The 20,089-nt window shown below is 36.3% G+C and overlaps 1 protein-coding gene across 6 annotated transcripts in view; it reads right to left on the minus strand.

Annotated features, from left to right (window-relative positions):
• The window catches only part of SNX7 (sorting nexin 7), a 506,430-nt gene that overhangs the window by 35,294 nt on the left and 451,047 nt on the right, over positions 1-20,089 (minus strand). For all 6 annotated transcript variants that reach the window (XM_004689751.2, XM_012730110.1, XM_012730108.1 and 3 more), the window contains 4 exons: positions 19,775-19,939; positions 16,766-16,964; positions 13,601-13,800; positions 10,457-10,543 (listed from right to left, as the gene is read on the minus strand). In XM_004689751.2, coding sequence (XP_004689808.1) covers positions 10,457-10,543; positions 13,601-13,800; positions 16,766-16,964; positions 19,775-19,939 — 651 coding nt within the window. The remainder of the gene's footprint in view (positions 1-10,456; positions 10,544-13,600; positions 13,801-16,765; positions 16,965-19,774; positions 19,940-20,089) is intronic.

Raw genomic sequence — 20,089 nt, forward strand, 5'->3', positions numbered from 1 at the left:
GTAGCTAACAGTATATGATTTAGAGTTTTTGGATTCTGGGTAAATTTCCAGAAAAACTGATAACTAGATCATGTGGAATTTCTATGTTTAATTTCCTGGAGAACTTCCATATTGCTTTCCGTAATTTGCTTTACAAATTTCCCCTAATCGCTTTACATCCCTACCAACAATGAACAAGGGTTCCCTTCTTGCCATATCTTTGTCTACACTGTTGCTACCTTCCTTCTGGGCAGTAGTCATTCTGACAGGTGTCAAGTGGTCCCTCACTGCTGTTTTGTTTTGCATTTCCCTTGTAACAGTCATCATTTTTGATACTGAGAGTTGTATATGGTTACGCAGGAGGATGTCTGTTGTAAGAATATACATCAAAGGGTCATGCACACAAGGTCTGAGATTTACTTTCCATTGGCACCAGTGGGAAAAGGATTTTTGAGCTGTACTTAGAAATTCTTTACAAGTTTGTCACTTCAAGGTTTCAAAAGTACTATGCCTAAAAACATACAACATATCAAATCATAACTCTTCCTTGCTGGAAACTCTTCAGCGGCCCCTCAAGTAGCATAAACCCCAAAAACCATGCTCTGACTTGGATAATCATTGCTCCTGTCAGAACACAGTTCTCCTCTCAGTACCTCAGAAAGGCTTTCTCTGATTACTTGAGTCAGAGTTCTTTTCCCTTACTGGTATTTTCTGTCTCATTACCATTTTATTTTCTTCACAGCACAAATCACTATCTAAAATGACCGTAATTAGGGGCCTCACTGGTGGCACAGGGGTTAAAGTCTCAGTGTTATCAAGCTATCCACAGCCACTGCAGCATGAGTTTGATCCCCAGCAGGGAGCTGGCCCACGTGATGAGGCAGACTTCTCCTGTCTCACACTGCTTCCCTCAGCAGTGTATTTTAGGACATCTGCCTGTTCTTCTCCCACTCTGTCTCTGGTAAATCCTCTCACTACTGGTACTTCTGTTATTGTGTGCATACATAAATCTTTAAAAAATAAAATGATCCTAATCACTTTCTCTTATTTCCTTCATTTCTAGTATGTCCCCACTAGAAGCTCCTTAGGGAGTGGTCAGTATGGTCTCACCACTACCAGTGCTTAGCCATGGAGAGATATAAGAACTATCGACTGATTGATAATCTAGATCTTCATTTTCTCATCTATATAAATTGGAATGAACTGGCACATTCCTTCTCAGATTACTCAATGAATGATATATGCAAACAATTAGCAAAGTACCTGGCATATGAAATGTACAAAACATGTTTAAGAAAGAAAGCCTTAGTTTCTGTCTAGAACATCTTTGAAAATTTTATAGGGACATTTCCTGCCTACATTTACTCTCCTATTGACTATGATTCAGGAGAGAGAAAAAACTCTCTATAAATACCATGACTCAAAATGTGTTTAATTTAATGATATGGCACTGTGCTAGAAGAAAAACTACCAGTTCTGTTCTTTGTGGAAATACTTTTTTTTTTAGTTTTAGAAGTTTTAAACTAGTTGACTTTAAAACTATTAGTTTTAAACTATTGACTTTAAAAATGTTTTATATCATTATACATTCACTAATTTATTGTTCTTCGTACTTTCTTCCTATAACTCACCAAAATTGCTACTGACACAAACTCTAGATTTATAACATTAATTCATCTTCAAAATGTATTTCTTCAAAGTAAGCATTATTCCTGCATGTTCATGGATAAGGAATAATTAATGTCTGATTAAGGTCACACATTAAGTGAAAGTGAATCAAAGCCTTTTCCAAGCCTCAAGCTCCAGTATGTTATTGCTCTAAGTATAATAAAATATTTATTGAGTGCCCAGGCAGGGCTGGGAGTGAAAGAGATATGGAAGACAGAACCTTAGGACACATTTCTTATTAACAAAAAGCCTAAATTAAAAAGAAATTGAATCTATTTTGAAGTTCAGCTGTTTAAACTGTTCTATCTATGGTGGGTAGAACTTTATAAACCAGACCACAAATGTACAAAGACACCATAAGCAGAATTTCTTAAATCTGGAGAAGAAATGACTGGAATTTTAAACTACCCCTTTTACTTATCCATCTGTTACTTTTTCTGTTGCAGTTAAGGGGGTGGGAGATGTTGTTAGAGAAAGACACAGAGCTTACAATCTCTTTTAGGAAATTATCTACAACAATATTACAGTGCTTCTCTTCTTCTACGGTTTTATGGTCTTTCCCCTCCTTCCACCCTCACCCACCACAAATATACACAAGCCTTATTCATCAAAACTATAGTTATGTGTTCTTTTTTTCAAATCTGTAAGCCTTACTATGCAATAAATTCCCTGAGCAAATTTCATGAGTACAAATTCTGCAAACAGGGCAATGTTTTCACCCCACCCTCAAATATCTGCTAACTAATTCTCTGGGTAACTGTTCATATGAGTTAGTCAGTGTCCAAGTTTGTGCTCGAAACAGCCATGCTGGTGTGTGTGCACTTCAAAAGAAAGAACAAATATTTCTGTTACATATATGTTGCAAAAATATAAAGATCTCTGAGATGATATGGAATACTTTCCCTCTAGCTCTCACTTATTAATTTATTTCATAAGATGATTTTTAAAAATGATTCTCTACAACCAGTTTAAAGATACTAAGTAGATAAAGACATCAGTGCATAGGCAAAGTCAGAGTGGAGAAAGCTAAGGTGGGAATGGTGACACACAGAAGTCATTTTTTGCCAGGTGAGCTCTAATGTACACAGTAATTAACATAAGAGTTACGGAACTAGCATAAAGAGCGGAACTGGATCAGGTATAAAACACAAGAAATGTATGTGCTGAAAACAAGAAATTAAATCTTCAGGAGAAATTAAATCCTAGTGCTGGTCTGAGATATAAGTGAAATAGCTTTCAAGAGTTCTTGTAAAGGAAAAATAGTGTTGCTGATACTTTGTATAATAATGGGATTTATGGTTCTCCTTAAAATGTGTCGCATTATTGATGAAAAGTACAATACAAGTACCCTATGTTGTTATATGGCACTGACTCACATTTTGAGGGTCTGTATAAATTCAGAAACATTTAAAAATAGCTATTCAATTGCTTGGCGTGCAGTTGTGGGGGTTGAGGGGGCGGGGCCACTCTATTCAGCTCAAGCTGATTGCTGTCTCATTTAAAAATACACAGTGTAACAAGCATGATTATAGATACTATTTCCAAACTTTGATCTGCAAGAATAAAATGCCCAATATACACTTCACCAAAAGAATTCCTTTACTATTATTTGTAAAATATTTGCAATCTCATACTAGTTAGCCAGTGGTTAAGGGTTTTTATAATCTGACTTAAAAACACTTGAGGAGAATGATGTACATCTTTTATAGTTGCGAGAATGAAAGCAAATACAATTTGTCCCCATCTACAAGGGCACATAATTCTGGGGCTGAAGTCACATGCAAGTCTGCAACTGGCCTAAGCAAGTTTTCAATGACTTCTCTACTTGAAGGTTCCAAGAGCAAAAAACCAAACTGCAGAGGGAAAAGTTTATGTGGTCACATTGTAGACAGAGACCCGAGACTCAACAGACGTGTTCCTTGGCAATCATTTGTTTTTGTTATTTAATATTTAGTATTGTATTTCATAAGATGGGATTTTTCCCCTTACCACTCAAAGTACCGCTTCTCTGAGTGAGATGCCTGCAGTGAAGGCAGCAACTGTAGGTGCTTCTGGGGTTCTGTTTTGGCAAAAGATGCTACTGGGACCTTTGCCTACAGCATCGCTCGCTGGGGACAGCCAAACACCTTCCCACTGCGTGTGTGCAGCTCCGTCATGCTGGCACACGGATGTGAGAGGCACGTAGTGATTAGCTGTTTACTTAGCATTCACCCTCCACTCCCTTTCTTACTACCTGAATGAGTCCCAGCTTTTTTCACCTGCCTGCATCCAGGGACATATTGTAGTTGGTCTAAGTTTTAATAGCCACTTTCCCAGTTGTAAATGACTGGTTTGATTATGGAATTTTCACGACGCTGGCAAATGAAATGTGAGTGGTGTGTCTGCCTATGCCTACCAGGATAAACTGATAAAAGGAAGGATTCAGGAAAAAAGGTCCCTTCTCCTTCCATGGGATAGTGCTGTGCCCTTCACTGCAACATGAGTGTATGCATGTGTACAGATGTGTAAGCATGTGCTTCTATGTGAGTGACAGACATATAGTACATACAAACAGACCAAAAAGAAGCACAGAGAAGGAGACAGGTCACATGAGGAAATAAGATATAGAAAAAGAAATTTTTCAGGGAAGAGATAAGCCAGCAAACATCTGAGAAAAGGAAGCAGCAGTCCTCGTCCCTCCCCCGACCCCCCCCCCAAAAAGGTTATTTCAATATTATCATTTTTCTTAATGCTTAAAGAGATGGCAGTTTTGCTCTGCAACATTTAGTACACTATCAAGAACATTTGAAGATTAATAACACTATTTGAGGAAGAGAGTAAAACACTGCTTCAAAAATAGCAAGTCAAACAGAGCAAGGGCTAGCTTGAATAAATTTGGTATCTGTTTATATCTACTGAATGTGGCTTATATGCAAATCCAGACTATAATGATATTATAAAAATGCATTTTTTTTTGCTCACATAAATAAACTGCTAAACAGCTATGGCATTATATCTAGATCCAACTCAGATTCTGTGCACATATTGCTAAATGTCAAATGTATTCATATTCATTTATATTTGAATGCTGCTTTGAGTGGAAAACTATAAATCATCCATTCAAAAAGAAAAATAAAATGGATATGCAGCATTATTTAGCACCACAGATGAACCTTATTTATCTTACAGTTGAGAAGTGAAGTGAATAAGCATTTTCAAACAGAAGCTCTGACTCCGAAAACTTATACTAAATTGCAAAAACCACAAGTTCCTCTAAATATCTGCGTTTTCCTCATCATCACTGATGATTTCTGTTACACCTTTTTCCCCATAGCCAGAAATCTCTTACTTTGGCAGAATAATATCTGCCCATTTCATTGAGCATCTCCTGTGCTGGATCATATAATTCGCAATTTCTCTTGAAATATTTTATTATCTAAACCAGCTTCATTATTCCATATCAAACTTTCATGAATGCCTCATGAATGGAAAAGTAGTTTAAAAAGCTAAATGACCCTGAACAAATCAGTTTAGTTCATCTTATTGGTCTAATTATCTGCCACTAACCAAAGCTATAGAAATTGTCTTTTGATTTCTGAATCAGCCATTCCTCTGATTTTTCATGTTGGAAATAAGACAAGGCTCAATCCCAAGACATCTTTTTTCTCATTTTTTTGTTATCTGAACAATTCTGATGGCTTTAAATACTACCTGTCAGCAAATCCAAATATGTGTGTGTGTGTGTGTGTGTGTGTATATATATATATATATATATATATATGCATATTTAAAATTTTACATGAATATTTACATAGATATAACTCAACACTTCTATACAGCTATAGGACAGGTACATTAACTTTACATTTTCAAATCTAATTTCCTCATCATCACCATAAATTTGTTCTTCCCAAATTTTCCCAATCTCAGTGTCAAATCTCACCTTTCCATTGCTTAGTCCAAAAATTTAGGTGTCATTCTTGACTCCCCTTTCCTCTTATAGTCCACAACCCACCAAATTGAAAATGACTTATTATAATGTACTCAGAATCTGACCACTGACAGCCTACTGCAAGCACTCAGCTTTTCCTGGGATTGTAAGAGCCATTTTCTGGCCCTGGTGTTCTCCCATCCCAAGTACAAGCAGCATGTCGACCATCTTTGGTCTTTCCTAAGCAGAGTGAGTTTTACAACTTAACTGTGCCCGCCCCCGCCCCCAAGGCCCCTGTCTGATCTGACACCCAGCTACCTCTCTGGTCTCACCTCCCACAATTTCCCTGTTTCGAGCAACAGGGGCAACAGGGGTTGCTTTGCTATTCCTGGAATATCTAAGTTTACTTCCCACTTGATATTTACTGTCCCCTCTACCTGAAATGACTTTCTCCAGATATCCTTATGGTGAAAGATTTAGCCCCTTTCAGATTAAACATCACCTTCTCTAACTTCTAATTGCTCTGCTCTCCAAGGCTGTAATTAATTCCTCAACTTGTGTATCTCTATCTAGAGGAACCTGAGAAGGGTGTGTCTTCTCTATTTCCCCAGAACTTGGAATAGTGTCTCTTATGTGGTAGGTACTTGATCAAATCTCTTGAATGATTCTTGTTGGATACTACCACCTTAAATGTCATCATATCATGACAGAAATCCAATTTTCTTCTTCCATTATATATTATAGCTTAGTACATGGAACCATTGTCTGTCTTCCTTAGAAACAAAAAATAAGTCACTACAACCTGCAACACTGATGGCCCCTTATTCTTTAAGGATCATGGGTTCTATCTTCCATCTATTTTCTCTCCAATTTACTCCCCTCTATAACTCTACTACCACTTCTTCCATTCAGGATCTCACTGGCTCCTTACTGTTCAAAGGACAAAGCCTATACTGCTCAATCTGCCAAGTAATAAAAGACTCCTTTCCACCTGACCATTGCCTACCCACTGCAGTCACACATCCTCATTCCCCCCTGTATCTTACTCTCTTTTCACTAATCTGGTTTCCTTTAAAGAAATGTTCTTTGGGCCCTCCCTGGTGGTCCGATGGGTTAGGACATGGCACCACAGGCTGGCTGCCGCTGCTTCAGTGTGAGTTTGATCCCCGGTCCCAGAAGTGACCCACACGTCATAGCAGACCTCTCCTGACCTGCTCGCTGCTCCCATCAGCAGTGTACTTCATCGATCTGCCTGTTCTGCTCCCTACTCTGTCTCTGGTGAATCCTTTCAACCCCCTGCACTGATGGCTTATACCCCAGTTCTGTATGCATAACTAAATAAATCTGTTTTAAAAAATTCCAAGACTTAAAAAAAAAAAGCTCTTTGAGTTTTTACTGTTTTTCTTAATATCTGTATTAGCTGAAAACTCTCCCTCTGTTCTTCAACAAACAACTCCTTAGTGATTTCATAGGACCCATTTCAAATATCACTTCTGTAAAAAAAACATCAGAATAACAGCAGTGAACAAGTACTGAGTGTTTCTATGATCCAAACAAATCATCAGTATCACATAATCATTAAACAAGACTATTAGGACAGTATTAGTAATTCCCCCAAACTACACTTGCTAAAAGTAGGCTAATAGAAATTAGGAAATGTATCCCAGCTCCCAGAATTAATATGCAGATAAGGTGGACTTGAGGCTAATGCTCTGTGATTCTAAAGCTTAACTGATAAAAACTCTTTAAGTGAAAGGCTGAGCTGACCTTCAAATGTATATTAAGAATCTTACTGAGTTTAGGTCATTTTGAGTCCATTAATTTTATTATTGTATAAGAGCTAAAAAAACACAGAATCTAAGAAGCAGTTACTTTACAAACTATCCCAATAATAAATCCAATAATTTACTCTAAGACATTATTTGGGGTATTAGAAAAAACACATTAGCTTTTGTAAAGCATAGTTGTTTGATGAGAAATAGTAATAGTGCTATTATTGCCAATGTGTAGCATATACATATTTACAAGCAAGGAAAGAAGACCAGAACTGGTATTTCCACACCACAAAGCCCACATAAACGACACCTGATAGATCCAACAGGACCTAGGGAATGTTACATCACTGCCATATTCTGACCCAGTAATTATAACTCCTCAAGGCTTTGCACTTCTTGATAGAACTTGATTTCTCTGAGCTTTTCAGCATGAGTTGTTTGCTGGATTCGCAAACAGCATCCCACCCAAAGGTGAGTTTGATGGCACCTCTGAAGAAGTCCCAGCAGGTTTCCATAGAAATGGCCCCCAAGTCCGTCTCCAAAGTGGCCCTGCTTGAGTTGCCATGGTAAACAACCATGCTAAACAGCTATATTCAGTTCTCTGCCAGGGTAGCCATGGTGACTGCAAAGGATGGCTTCTTAGAAGGACCTCAAAAGGGCACGTTTCCATGGTGACCCTAGCCTTCATACTTCCAAACAACTTCCTTTAGTTGTTCTGTGACCGACCAATCATGGCAGGCTCATTTTGAGAGTAACCTGGAAAGGTTTCTCCCCAGGATAACGTCACAACAGTTGGGATTGGGAAATGAGGTCTCAAAACAGCCTGCTTAAAAATGTGGAAGTGCCATGATGAGTCATTAATTAGTCCCTATACATTTTAGACAAGATCTGTTCTGGTAACTAACAAAAATTATTTGCCGTGTTTTTGTTAAAAGTGTGTTTGCAATCTTAATGCATTAAATGTATTACAAAATATATTGTAAATTATAAAAGCCTAAAATTTCTCTAATCTTCAGCAGCTAATAAGACAAAAACACTCTGTAGTGGACATCTCATAAACACTCAAAATCAAGTCATAAATGCAAATGGATTATTAGATTATAATGAGCTATCAAGGAAATTTTTATAGTGCAAAAGACAAAATATTTGCAAGTCAAATGTTTTGAGTTAAACTAGGAAAGCCTAACCATGATGGATCCACGCTATATTTTTTTTCCTGTGGCTTTTGTTATTGGAACAATCCCAGCTATTCTTCCTTTTCATTTCCAATATGAATATAGGCCATTCTGAACAGATGCTTGGTTTTTCAAGCCATTTTACTATTCTCTTAAAACTTTAAAATACTGTACTTTTCCTGGCAGTTAGTCAAGAGCAAATTTTATCTAATCACTAATTTAAATATCATTCAAATTATTTAATATATGGAAAATTCTAAATTTTTAAAAGAGGTAGTTACAATTCTGTATGTGCCTTGTTTGTTCATTCCAATTGACTCTTTAAAAGATAAATTTTTACATAATCCTCATTGCTTGAAAAGATTAATCATTGATTTCTTCTTTTTCTTTCTCATCGACAAAACAGGGACAATATTTTTTCCAGTGGGCCTAAATTCCACTAGTTCTGTAACTTTCTGTTGTACTCAGATTCCAGTCTCCTACTCAGTCCACGCTAACTTCCCACTTCCCACGCACATCTCAGAAATTCAGGAATTGAAGCAGAATTTGAAAAACATGCAAAGTCAAGAAAAATGAGGCTAATTCATAGTCACTTTTTAGTGAAGTTTCAATGTTTATCATGATGTCTGATTTCATAAACACTTTTAGTTTCAAGTCTTTGATACACCCATATCCACACGAACCCACATGAATCAGAACAGGGCTGCAATTTTTATTCAATTATTCACTAATCCTTACCAAGTGACTACCAAGTCCATACACTGTCCAACAGGCTGAGAACGCTTCTAGAAACAAATTAAGAGATTTCCTGCTTATTAGATGATTACATTATGAAGAGAGAGAGAAATGTAATGAAAAGAAAGGCAGTAAGAAAAACACATAGTGCGCTTGAAAATGCCTAAAGATGAGAAAATGACACCAGAAAGCAGCAGAATCTGAAGGCAGGTTGTGATCGGATTATAATAGGTTATTACCAAGGGAGGTAACACGGTTATTACTTCTGCCATGTCCTGATAAGGTCCATTTGATATTGTACTCTCCTCACTAATCTAAATCCTTAAACTGAAACAATTCAGAAATATCATACAAAACTCAATAGAAGTTAACTAAAGTAATAACCCTTTTCTTCTACTTTTATATTTGCTACAGAGAGGCAGCCTGGTTTGAGGGTGGCAAGAGATATGGAAACCATGAGCTCTCTATATACTAACCTCTATAAACTCTATAAATAAGAGCCAGTTACTGTGACTCAAAAGCCACTTCTTCAATTTTAAAATGAGAATAATTCTGATCTGAGAGCAACTCCCTGAAAATCTGAAAAAAGGTATTAAAATATACATACTAAAATACAGTGGGTACTAATATAATATCTGGAATTTGTTTCAGAACATTTCAGAGACAAAGGAAGAAAGAGGTTAAAAACATCGGGGATAACGTCAGGAACTAATTAAGACCAGTGATGAGTAAAGTGTAGTATTTTACTGATCTTTTATTATATTTGCAATTTTCCCTAACCGATTTAAGGGTTAAACTTGTAAACAAAAGATACTTTGTGTTTTTATGACCATTAGAAAAAAGTGTGTAGGAAAACCAATTTCCTTTGTTTAAACAGCTAGAAAACTAGCAAAACCTGGATTTATTTATTTACAGAGTACTTACCTTCTGAACGGTGCCAGGTACTTTCCCTCCCTTCTTTGAACTTCCTTATTTTTAAAAATTAACTTCATACTTTACTCATTCTAAGAGATAACAGAAGTCAGTAGCAGAAAAACACCATTGCTAGGCTTGAAGACTCATTTTGTCCTCAACTTGTAATAGATTTTTGGAGGAAACTTTAGCATCAGTAGATGAATGCTTAGAAACAATAATGTCTTAAAGCCCTATCCTTCTAGCAAAAATTTTAGACAATGGATTTTATATGATTACATCAAGAAAAGAAAAAATCTTACCAGATCAGTGTCTCCCTTTTTATAGGATAATGCTTCGACTTTGGAATCCAGTTCTGCTTGTATTTGGTCTCTTCTTTTCATGACACCCTTCATGTTAGAACATAAGGATGAAATAAGTTGTAGTTAGTTTTAATAATCTAAAAATACATTTAAGAATATAAGTAGTATCTCTCCCCCAGTCTTTCGCTTGGGAATATAATGCCTTAGATTTTTTACTTTTCAACCTCTAATCGCTAATTTGAGAGCGCCGAATCCTAACCACTGGACCGCCAGGGAAGAGATTAATAGCTAGTTTGAAAGCACCTATTTTAAATGTTTTTTTTTTTTTCCCATGAATCTTTTACTACTTTTCCCAGTGCACATTTTATTTGTTCAAACATTTCACGTACAAATTTGATGGCGCCACTGTAGGCCTAGACAGTTTTTCTAAAAGACCTAAGCATATAATCAAACAAAAGGTCAATAGGAGCAGTCGAAGTGTCTGTTACAGTGCGAACTTCTGGCCCTTGGGAGATCACGCGGGCCACTCATCTGAAAATACCTACAATCTGAGGCAACCCTCCAATCTGACTCCAAAAGGATACTTAATCAAATGGTCGATTATAACACGGATTGAAAAAATTGAAGGGTGTATTCTTAAGCTTTTTTTTTTTAAGTTTCAAATATATAAATTAATTAATCAAGCAGCTAAGCTTTAGTGAAAAATCAAGGATTCTTCTCTGACTGAGAAGACTTGCATTTTTTTCCCATGAATCATCATGATTTCATGTCCCAATGCCTTCACACTTCAACCATCCTTGTGACACTTCAAACACTCACCTACATCTTAAGTGTAGAATTCATCTACTTCTTTCATAACGTTTATTACAGTGCCTTTCCCTAGTGACTCACATGTCTCTGAAGACATCCTATCCAACCTTCACAGATACAAGGACGCTTTTTTTCATACCCAGTTTTCTGTGCACTTACTGAATCATGATAAGAATAAGTGCAATCGGCCTACAGATTGGAAGGAAAAACTAATTGTAGGTAAGCAAACAATTCAACCAGGGTGAGTGGAAATACAGGACACACAAGAAAAAAAGTCTCAATGAGGAGCTGGTTTTCAGGGAAGGGAAGAAATTAGACAAAAATCAGTTACATGGGGGCTAGAGAACATGACGTATAATCTGAGTGAGAACTGAGAAGTATCAAGGTAAGACATCCTGAAAACCACTCAGCCTAGTTTTGGTCTGGTTGAATCACTCTTACAACATCCAAAAGAGATGTAAACTTTTCCCATTTTCAAAGAAATCAATAGAAAATTCAACTTATTATCATGACTTGTTTTATATTTAGACTTCAAGATATAATTGCATTGATGTTAGAAACCTCTTCCTCTCTCTAACCCAGCCGACTCCTACTGCAAGAAGGCCCATTTATTTAAGGTGTTTCCATAAATATTTAGTACTGTGGTTTACAAATATTTTAAATAGGAGGTTGTTTCAGAAGACAACTAGTAAAAAATCAGAGAAGTTTAATCATTTGGCAAGGCATATACTTTGCATTATATTAGGTCACACTGAAGACAACATCCTCATACAACACAAGCCAGAAATGCAGTATAAATGCCACTGATTATATCCTAGGAGTGTACAAAACAATACAATCAAATGAGCATCTATAAAATAATTATTTCTAGATGCTATTACAAATTTTCCACATTTTTAATCATGCATCTTTTAATTGCATAATTTCCATCTTGACATAATAAAAAGCAAAACATCTAGTTGAGGACAAAGAATAGACTATTTTTAATGATTGATATTAAATCTCTTTGAAGAGCCACACAAGGAGGAGATCAATAATGAAGTAAAACAATGGGATGTAGCCAAGGAAGTTGATGGAGACAAGGAGGTGATGTCTCAGCAGTAAACATTAGAGGCCTCTGGGAAATGAGGACTTTATGGAAGGATCCCAATAAAGGCAAAGGACAGTAAAATCCTGAAACATACGCAAAATATTTAATGAATCTGTGAAAGGAAAACTTTCATAAAACTGAAAGCAGCAGATCTCATGCTAAAAGACTGAGTTTTTCTACTTTTTTAAAGATTTGTTTATGCATACAAGAACTGGGCTGCTGGCCAGAGGTGCAGGGGATGAGAGGATTCATTCACTAGAGACAGAGTGGGGAGAGAACAGGCAGATCCACTGAAATACACTGCTGAGGGGAGCAGTGGGCAGGTCAGGAGAGGTCCACCATGCCATTGGATCAGCTCCTTGGCTGGGGATCGAACTCTTGCTGAAGTGGTTGTGGATAGCTTCATAGTGTTGCGCTTTAACCCTTTATGCCACCAGGGAGGCCCAAGACTGAACTTTTCTTACCAAAACGGAGACAAATTTTTTTTAAAGCCCTAAAAATCAAAAGTTCGGAAAACAAACTAGGTATGACTCCAATGTCACTACAAGTTAACAAAAGAAATGGGCTATATTCAAAAGTATGCTGTCCTCTCCTCTACCAATGCCCCCAAACACCAGTGGACCTGAGGACATTTGTCAAGGTACTGTGAGGACAATACTGGATGAAAAATAATTCATTTTTCAGATAGCACTGCTAAAACCCCAAATATCTGGAAAACTTAACTAAGAAGAGGTTAAACGCAGAACTTTGATGTAAGAGGAATAAAAAGCCTTTTCAAATAGTGAAATAAAAGCATTTTAATTGGAAGGATTTCTTTATAGACACACTGAGGAGGCAGAATAAATATCAAGATCCTATTCAAGTTCTTTCTAAACAATGCTACTTAATAAATCTCTAAATCAAAAGGAAAGCAACTTTTTCATGAAAAGAAATCATTAAAGTGCTAAACATTATAAAGTAAAATTTTAAAAAGTTAGACAACCTGATCATGTTCCCTATCTAAATCTTCACTGAGGATGCGTCAAACCTGTGTATTATCTTATAAATTATTACTGCGGATGAATATTCCTGTCTCATTAATGTATCCTTCTCATCAACTCAGTCACGCAGTGAACAAATATTTAGTGAACATCTACATCCAATGAATTTTGTTAGAATAGGAAATAGTAGAAAAACTGAAACTGCCCTTAAAAAGGTTAGAATGGGTCAGGGATCAAGGTACAAATACAATTATGTATTCTTACCATTAAAATTTCACTGTAAAGCACATATTCATGTGCGACAGGAAGCAGGGCTTCTGAGAGTCCAGACATCCGTTTCTCAGTGGCTTTACAGCATTTGTCAATACAGCTGGCAACACCTTTTAAAGTATCAACCAGATCCTCTTCTGATGCTGACCACAGAATATGAATTGGGCCATATTCTTTCATTTCATCATAATACTCTGAAAGAAATTAAGGCACTCAGTTTATACAAGTTTTCAAAATTCCATTATAGTAGACAACAAAGAAATCATCTTATTTTTCAAATCATCAACATTTTTTAAAGACATGAACAAAAGAAAAACATTATCTTTCGTTCAATTAACTGGTCAATCCTTGAATGACCAGGTATAATCAATAATAGCATCCTTTTCAATTCTCTGATAAATTATGATCATCATATAATGAGCTTCTGCTTATCAAACACATAGGCAATGTCACATAACAAAATTTACCTTCTTTATCCTGTTGTAGTGAATATATCTCTTACTTCATGTTAAGTAAGAGATACACTAGAGCAATCAAGTAGTATACACAAAAAATCTGGGGGTTACACAGACTAATATATGCACAAAATGAGTTGATCATCAATACTAACTCATTCATTCATTCTCCCTGGCTCTGTGTATATGTAGGTATGCAGATAGATGCACAGATCTACAACTACACAGAGCTATAGATATGGAGATGTCAGTATGAGTCATTAAACATGTAATATTTATTTTTATGCTGTACTTCCCTAGTATTGTAGTAGTGTTGAAATAGTATTCAAATCACATTTGATTCAAAGACTTAATTAGTACACTATAACTTTCCTGTTAATATTGTTTCCCAAGTAGTTAGTGTGCTGAAAAACAGGTACCAACTTAATCCTCCTTTAAACTCAAAGAAGTAGTACACAATGTCATCAAAACAGATAAGCTGAATAAACTAGAGAACACAAAATAAAATGAAATGATTGAGTATGCACAAAAATATCACTAATTATGAACATTAAAATTTCATTGAATGACTATGAAGGAATTGCCCTATGTAGTTCAAATTCCCCAAGCTACTACTTATCATTCTGAATGGGATCTTGACAAGTGAGTTTCCATTCTGAAGACCAAAAAAACAACAACAACTCTCAGTTTAAGGCATATTGATAGTCTACATATCTCTTTTTTTTCTCACTAAACTATGCATCAAGAATCCACATAATAGAACTGGAAACACAGAACCTAAATAAAAGCACTACTTGTTCAGATCAAAAAAAAAAAAAAAAGACAAATATTAAACAGAAGGGCAGACCAAAAAGGGTCAAAAGAAATTATTAAACTACATTTAGTCACTGCAATGAACTTAAATGTTAGTGTATGCAAAAGGAAGATACAGAAATGGCAAAATGCATTCAGTCATAACCATTTTTTCCTTTATCTCTTTAAGTATTATTTAATCTAATTAATTCTTGTTGAAGAAATTGCTCTACCATCAAATCTAAATCTTATGTTTATTTTTTCAACCACTGAACAGACTATAATTGAGGATGTACTATGTGTTAAGTGCTAGCTACTGATAGATATCAGAAATAAAACAAACAGGTCTTCTACTTTTATCATGATGGAATTTAAAACTTAGTGGAGACACAAACAAAAAGATAAACCACCAATGTAAGAATTTTAAGTAATGTTTCATCTGTAAAGGCTGTTGATATTAGGAAATATGTTTGCTGATTCAGTCATTTATGTTTAATGTAAAGTAATACAATCAGTCAATTAGCAAAAAATACCATGAAATTAGAAAACACATGGGGTAAAATATAACTTATAAACTTAAAAAAAGATAAAATAGGGGAAAGTAGTAGTAATTAAAAAATAGGGAAAGGGACCTATTTTCTAGTAGATAAATCTCTCTGCCATATATAGACAGATTTGAATGTAGAGTACCTATGCCAAAACTAATGCCCAGGAAATACAGAAGTCCTATTTCCTGAAACATTCCTTCTCTGAGTAAGCCACAGTCCATGTTAGATACTGAAACCCCAACTTCATACAACTACATACAATATCTTAATCTCAGGAGGCTTACTCTATCACTATTATTTGTAAATGGTTAAAAAAAAGTAATTGATTAAAGTAAAAGGGGAATGGCCATGGCTACCTTCAAAATCATTTAGGAATCAGAAATTTTCACATTATGTTCTGGCAGAAGCCAAACTTTGAAGTCAACTCTTCTTGAATCTATAAAAGATTACATGAAACAAGACAACCTATTCCTCTCACACAGGGGTGACATTACAGGGGAATGTAAAGAATCACTGCGTGACATTCACACGCAGAAGTCAGCTCAGGAACCAGTGCCAGGGAGCAAACACAACTGTAATGGACAACTGAGGGAAACTCAGTGTGGACAACTCTGAGATGTAAAATTTCTAGGCAATCCTGCCAAAGTGGGAATCCCCCATATTGTAGGATTTAGCAAGCCCCTAGGAAATATTAGAGAAAAACCACCCTGACACATTTCCTACAAGAAGGGAAAACAAGTAATTTTAAACAGCCAGAGCACTCTGTCTTCTTAAGAAGGCCAGCCCTCGGGGGAAGGAGCTTAGCAGAGCCTAACCTGCTAGAGCATTCCAGAGCCTAACTGATCTAGGAAAGTGAAGACATTCAACTCTAGCCCACTGCAGTTATCCCTTCATATCCAAGGGGCTTGTAACACTTATGGGATTCCCAGGCTATAGCGTAAGCTCACAAGACTTGAACACACACAAGACCAGAGCAGACTTGCCCTTGACCACACCTCACCATTACACTACTATTTACAGAATTCCTTTTCCCCAGTACATCAAGTCTGGCAATCAAGAAGAAAATTACACGGCATACTTCTACAAGGGGAAAAACCCAAACTAAAGAAAAAAGCAAACGTCAGCACCAAACCTGACTAGGAAGTTGGAATTATCAGACCAGGAATTTATAACAAACATGATTAATAAGCTAAGGGCACTTAAGAATAAAACAGAAATAATGCAAGGACAAGGGGCACTGTAAGCAGAGAGGTGGAAATCCCGGGAACAAATGAAAACAAAGCACTAACTGCATTATACTAGCAAATGTGAAGATTGCTAAGAGATTAACAGCTTTGAAATCCCACTGCAGTGATTCCACACACCTCTTTCTTCCTTGTAAATTCTCTGAGATATTTTATCTATCAAATTTATTTTCTGGCTAAATATTTCAATAAAGTCAGTCATTTCCATGAACTCCTCTGGGCGGCTTTTAACTCCTCTCATGGACGAAGCGACAGCTCGGACCGTCTGACCCATTCTGCTGAGCAATCCAGGCCCTTGCTTCTTATGAGATGAGAGTTCCTAAAACAAATAAACAAAAAATAAATGTTTGTGCTGAAGCAAACAATATTCCAAGACCGATCAAAAACAAAAACAAGGACAGTCCCTGGTGGCACAATGGGTTAAAACACAGCACTATGAAGCTAGACGCAGCCACCTCATGGGTTTGATCCCTGGCGAGGGGGGTTTTCCACATGGCGTGGCAGACCTCTCCTGACCCAACTGCTGTTCCCTTCAGCAGTGTACTTCATCAATCCCACTGTTTCTGATGAATACCATCACTGTACCTCTGCCCTATACCCCAGTTCTGTACAAATAAATAAATAAATCTTAAAAAACAACAACACTGACTTAGAAGAGTAATAACATGTTTCATGTATGTTAGTTTAAAGTAGCTAAGTTTCAATAAGATCTCAAACTCCTTATTAATATTTTCAAAGTACTTGTGTGAAACATGGAGACAAGTTTTCTCAAAACATGAATCTTTAAAAGACCATGGCATAACAAAGGCAAACATGCTTAAGGACACACTGGACAAGATAAGAGTGAGAAATATGATGCAGGCTCTATTTTATTTTATTTTATTAAAGATTTATTTATTTGTGCATACAGAATTAGGGTATAGGCCAGAGGCTCAGGGGTGGCAAGAGGCTTCACCAGAGACAGAGTAGGGAGCAGAACAGGCAGATCGACCAAGTACACTGCTGAGGGGAGCAGCAGGAGGGTCAGGAGAGGTCTGCCACACATGTGGTCACCTCCAGGGCAGGTGGGGATCGAACTCATGTGCAAGGGGCTTTAGCTTCTCAGTGCTGTGCTTTAACCCACTGCACCACCAGGGAGGGCCACAGCAGGCTCTATTTTAAAACAATAAATAATTCTACTGAAATTTTGATAAAATAAAAAACAATTGAAAGAAGGTATCATGGAGTCTAAGCTACTCTCTGAAAAACTGAAAAATTTCATTAATTCTTCAGTTATATTAGTTTATATTTATTTAAAGCTTATTTCATATTTCATTCACCATACACATTTATATGTATACAGACTCATATACACACATATATGCATGTGTGTGTATACACACACACACGCATATATATACATATATATACATATATACATATATACATATATACATATATATATATATATATATATATATATATACACACCAATTCATACAACACTGTCAGGTAGGGTCCATTACCCTTATTTTACAGAAGATAGGCACAAAAATGTCAAGGGATGTGCTCATGGTGGGGGGTGGGTGAGGATCAGAGACCTGGCAGTCTGATCAGAGAGGGTGCATAGCTAAGCACTAAGCTGCTTCCATTTCTTAAAGTCACAAGGATAGTTTGTAAATAGATACTTCTGACCACAGTTCCACTATCCCCACCAACAAACTGTACAGTAAAGATTTTTAAAATTATGTAACTAGCTGTCACAGTTAACCTAGACAAGATTGTTACAGACTGGCAAAACAGAAGAGATTCTCTAAGAGGTCACTCTATGGAAAAGAATAACTTTAGAAGTAGCATTTCAAGCAACAGGAAAAAAAGAGGACAATGGGTTCTGATAATAGGTGTATCATGTGCTGAAAATAGGTTTAACTAAGTAAAAATTGAAGAGTCTCACACAATCTATAAAGAACATTACTAACAAAGCCTATTGTGTATTATTTACTGAAATATTAAATGCTGTTATCTTCCCTATATTTCCTTTCTCAAAGGTCTTACAGAAAATCAGTACATGTAATATAAATGCATATGTACAACATGCTTGCTTATTTGTACACTAAATCAGAGTAAATATTATCGGAGACCACACAAGTCATAGGAAAGCTATTATTGTAACGCTTTACTGTGTACATTATTTTTTTTTTTTAAGATTTATTTATGTTTACAGAACTGGGGTACAGGCCAGAGGTGTGGTGGGTGAGAAGCTTCACCAGAGACAGAGTGGAGAGCAGAACAGGCAGACTGAGGAAGTACACTGCTGAGGGGAGCAGTGAGCAGGTCAGGAGAGGTCTGCCGTGCCATAGGGGTCAGCTCCCTGGCTAGGAATCAAACGTGTGCTGCAGTGGCTTTGGAGTGGCTTCAACTTTAACCTGTTGAGCCACCAGAGAGAGCCCTGTGTATAACATTCTTAACAATTTTGATGATTTCAGAGTCAGTGCACAAGTTTATTTCACAAAAGTTATAAAGCATTTCCAGACATCAAGATGATCCGTAACACTTTTTAGCTTCTGTCATTTTGGTAGCAGTGGCAGTATAAACTCAGTGCTATTCAGTTATTGTTTCCTATGGACCCACCCATTGTCCTCTTTGAGTTCTACCTTCTTTGGAGAGAGGAATAAAAAACAGATGGAAATATAAAGTTTTAATTTTTTTACTAGATATCAGACTTGCAATTAGGTACCTTTTGGAAGAAAATGCAAAGAAATTCTATCATCCACCCATCCATCCATTTAATAAACTCTTACTCTAACTTGAAAAACTCTTACTCAATATTAGTCAAAACATCAAAGCATCAATTAAAAAAAAAACACATTCTATGTGTTCAGTACTGGCAAAGTATGCAGAGTACCCTGATATTTTTTAAAAGAGCTATCAAGAGAAAAGTGAGTGTGTGTTAGTGAAGAAAATATGAGACTTTTGTAATGTTTATATGAAGGTTTGCCAAAGGGTGTATCTTGCCAATGTTTTTTTTTTAAAGATCCATTTGAATTCAAGAGCCCATTGACTTTTTTATAAAAGTAAACTAGAGGAAGCATATGACCTACAATACACAGGTACTAAAATATTATATGAGAATAAGTCAAAATTTCCTACCCAAGCTTGTGCAGTAAGAAAAACTTTGAAGTCTTCATTAAATGTTAAAGTTGGGTGATCAGCAATTCGGTTCAAAAACTTATGCAATGCCTTCCTGCGTGTCTCGATGAAGTCATCATTAAAGCGTTCCACCATCCCTTTGACTATAAATTTTTCTGGCAAAGGCTGAGGGAAAGAAAGTATTTGAAGTTATCTGAACATTATGTGATACATATTATTAAAAAATTCGTTTTTTGAAGACTATTTGAACATGTGGTCATTTTTTTTTCTCTTTTTCCAAAAGTTTATTTTTACCTCATTTTGCACATTTTTTTT

This window comes from Condylura cristata, unplaced genomic scaffold, assembly GCF_000260355.1.
Source record: "Condylura cristata isolate star-nosed mole 26May11 unplaced genomic scaffold, ConCri1.0 scaffold00026, whole genome shotgun sequence".
NCBI classification, from domain to species: domain Eukaryota; kingdom Metazoa; phylum Chordata; class Mammalia; order Eulipotyphla; family Talpidae; genus Condylura; species Condylura cristata.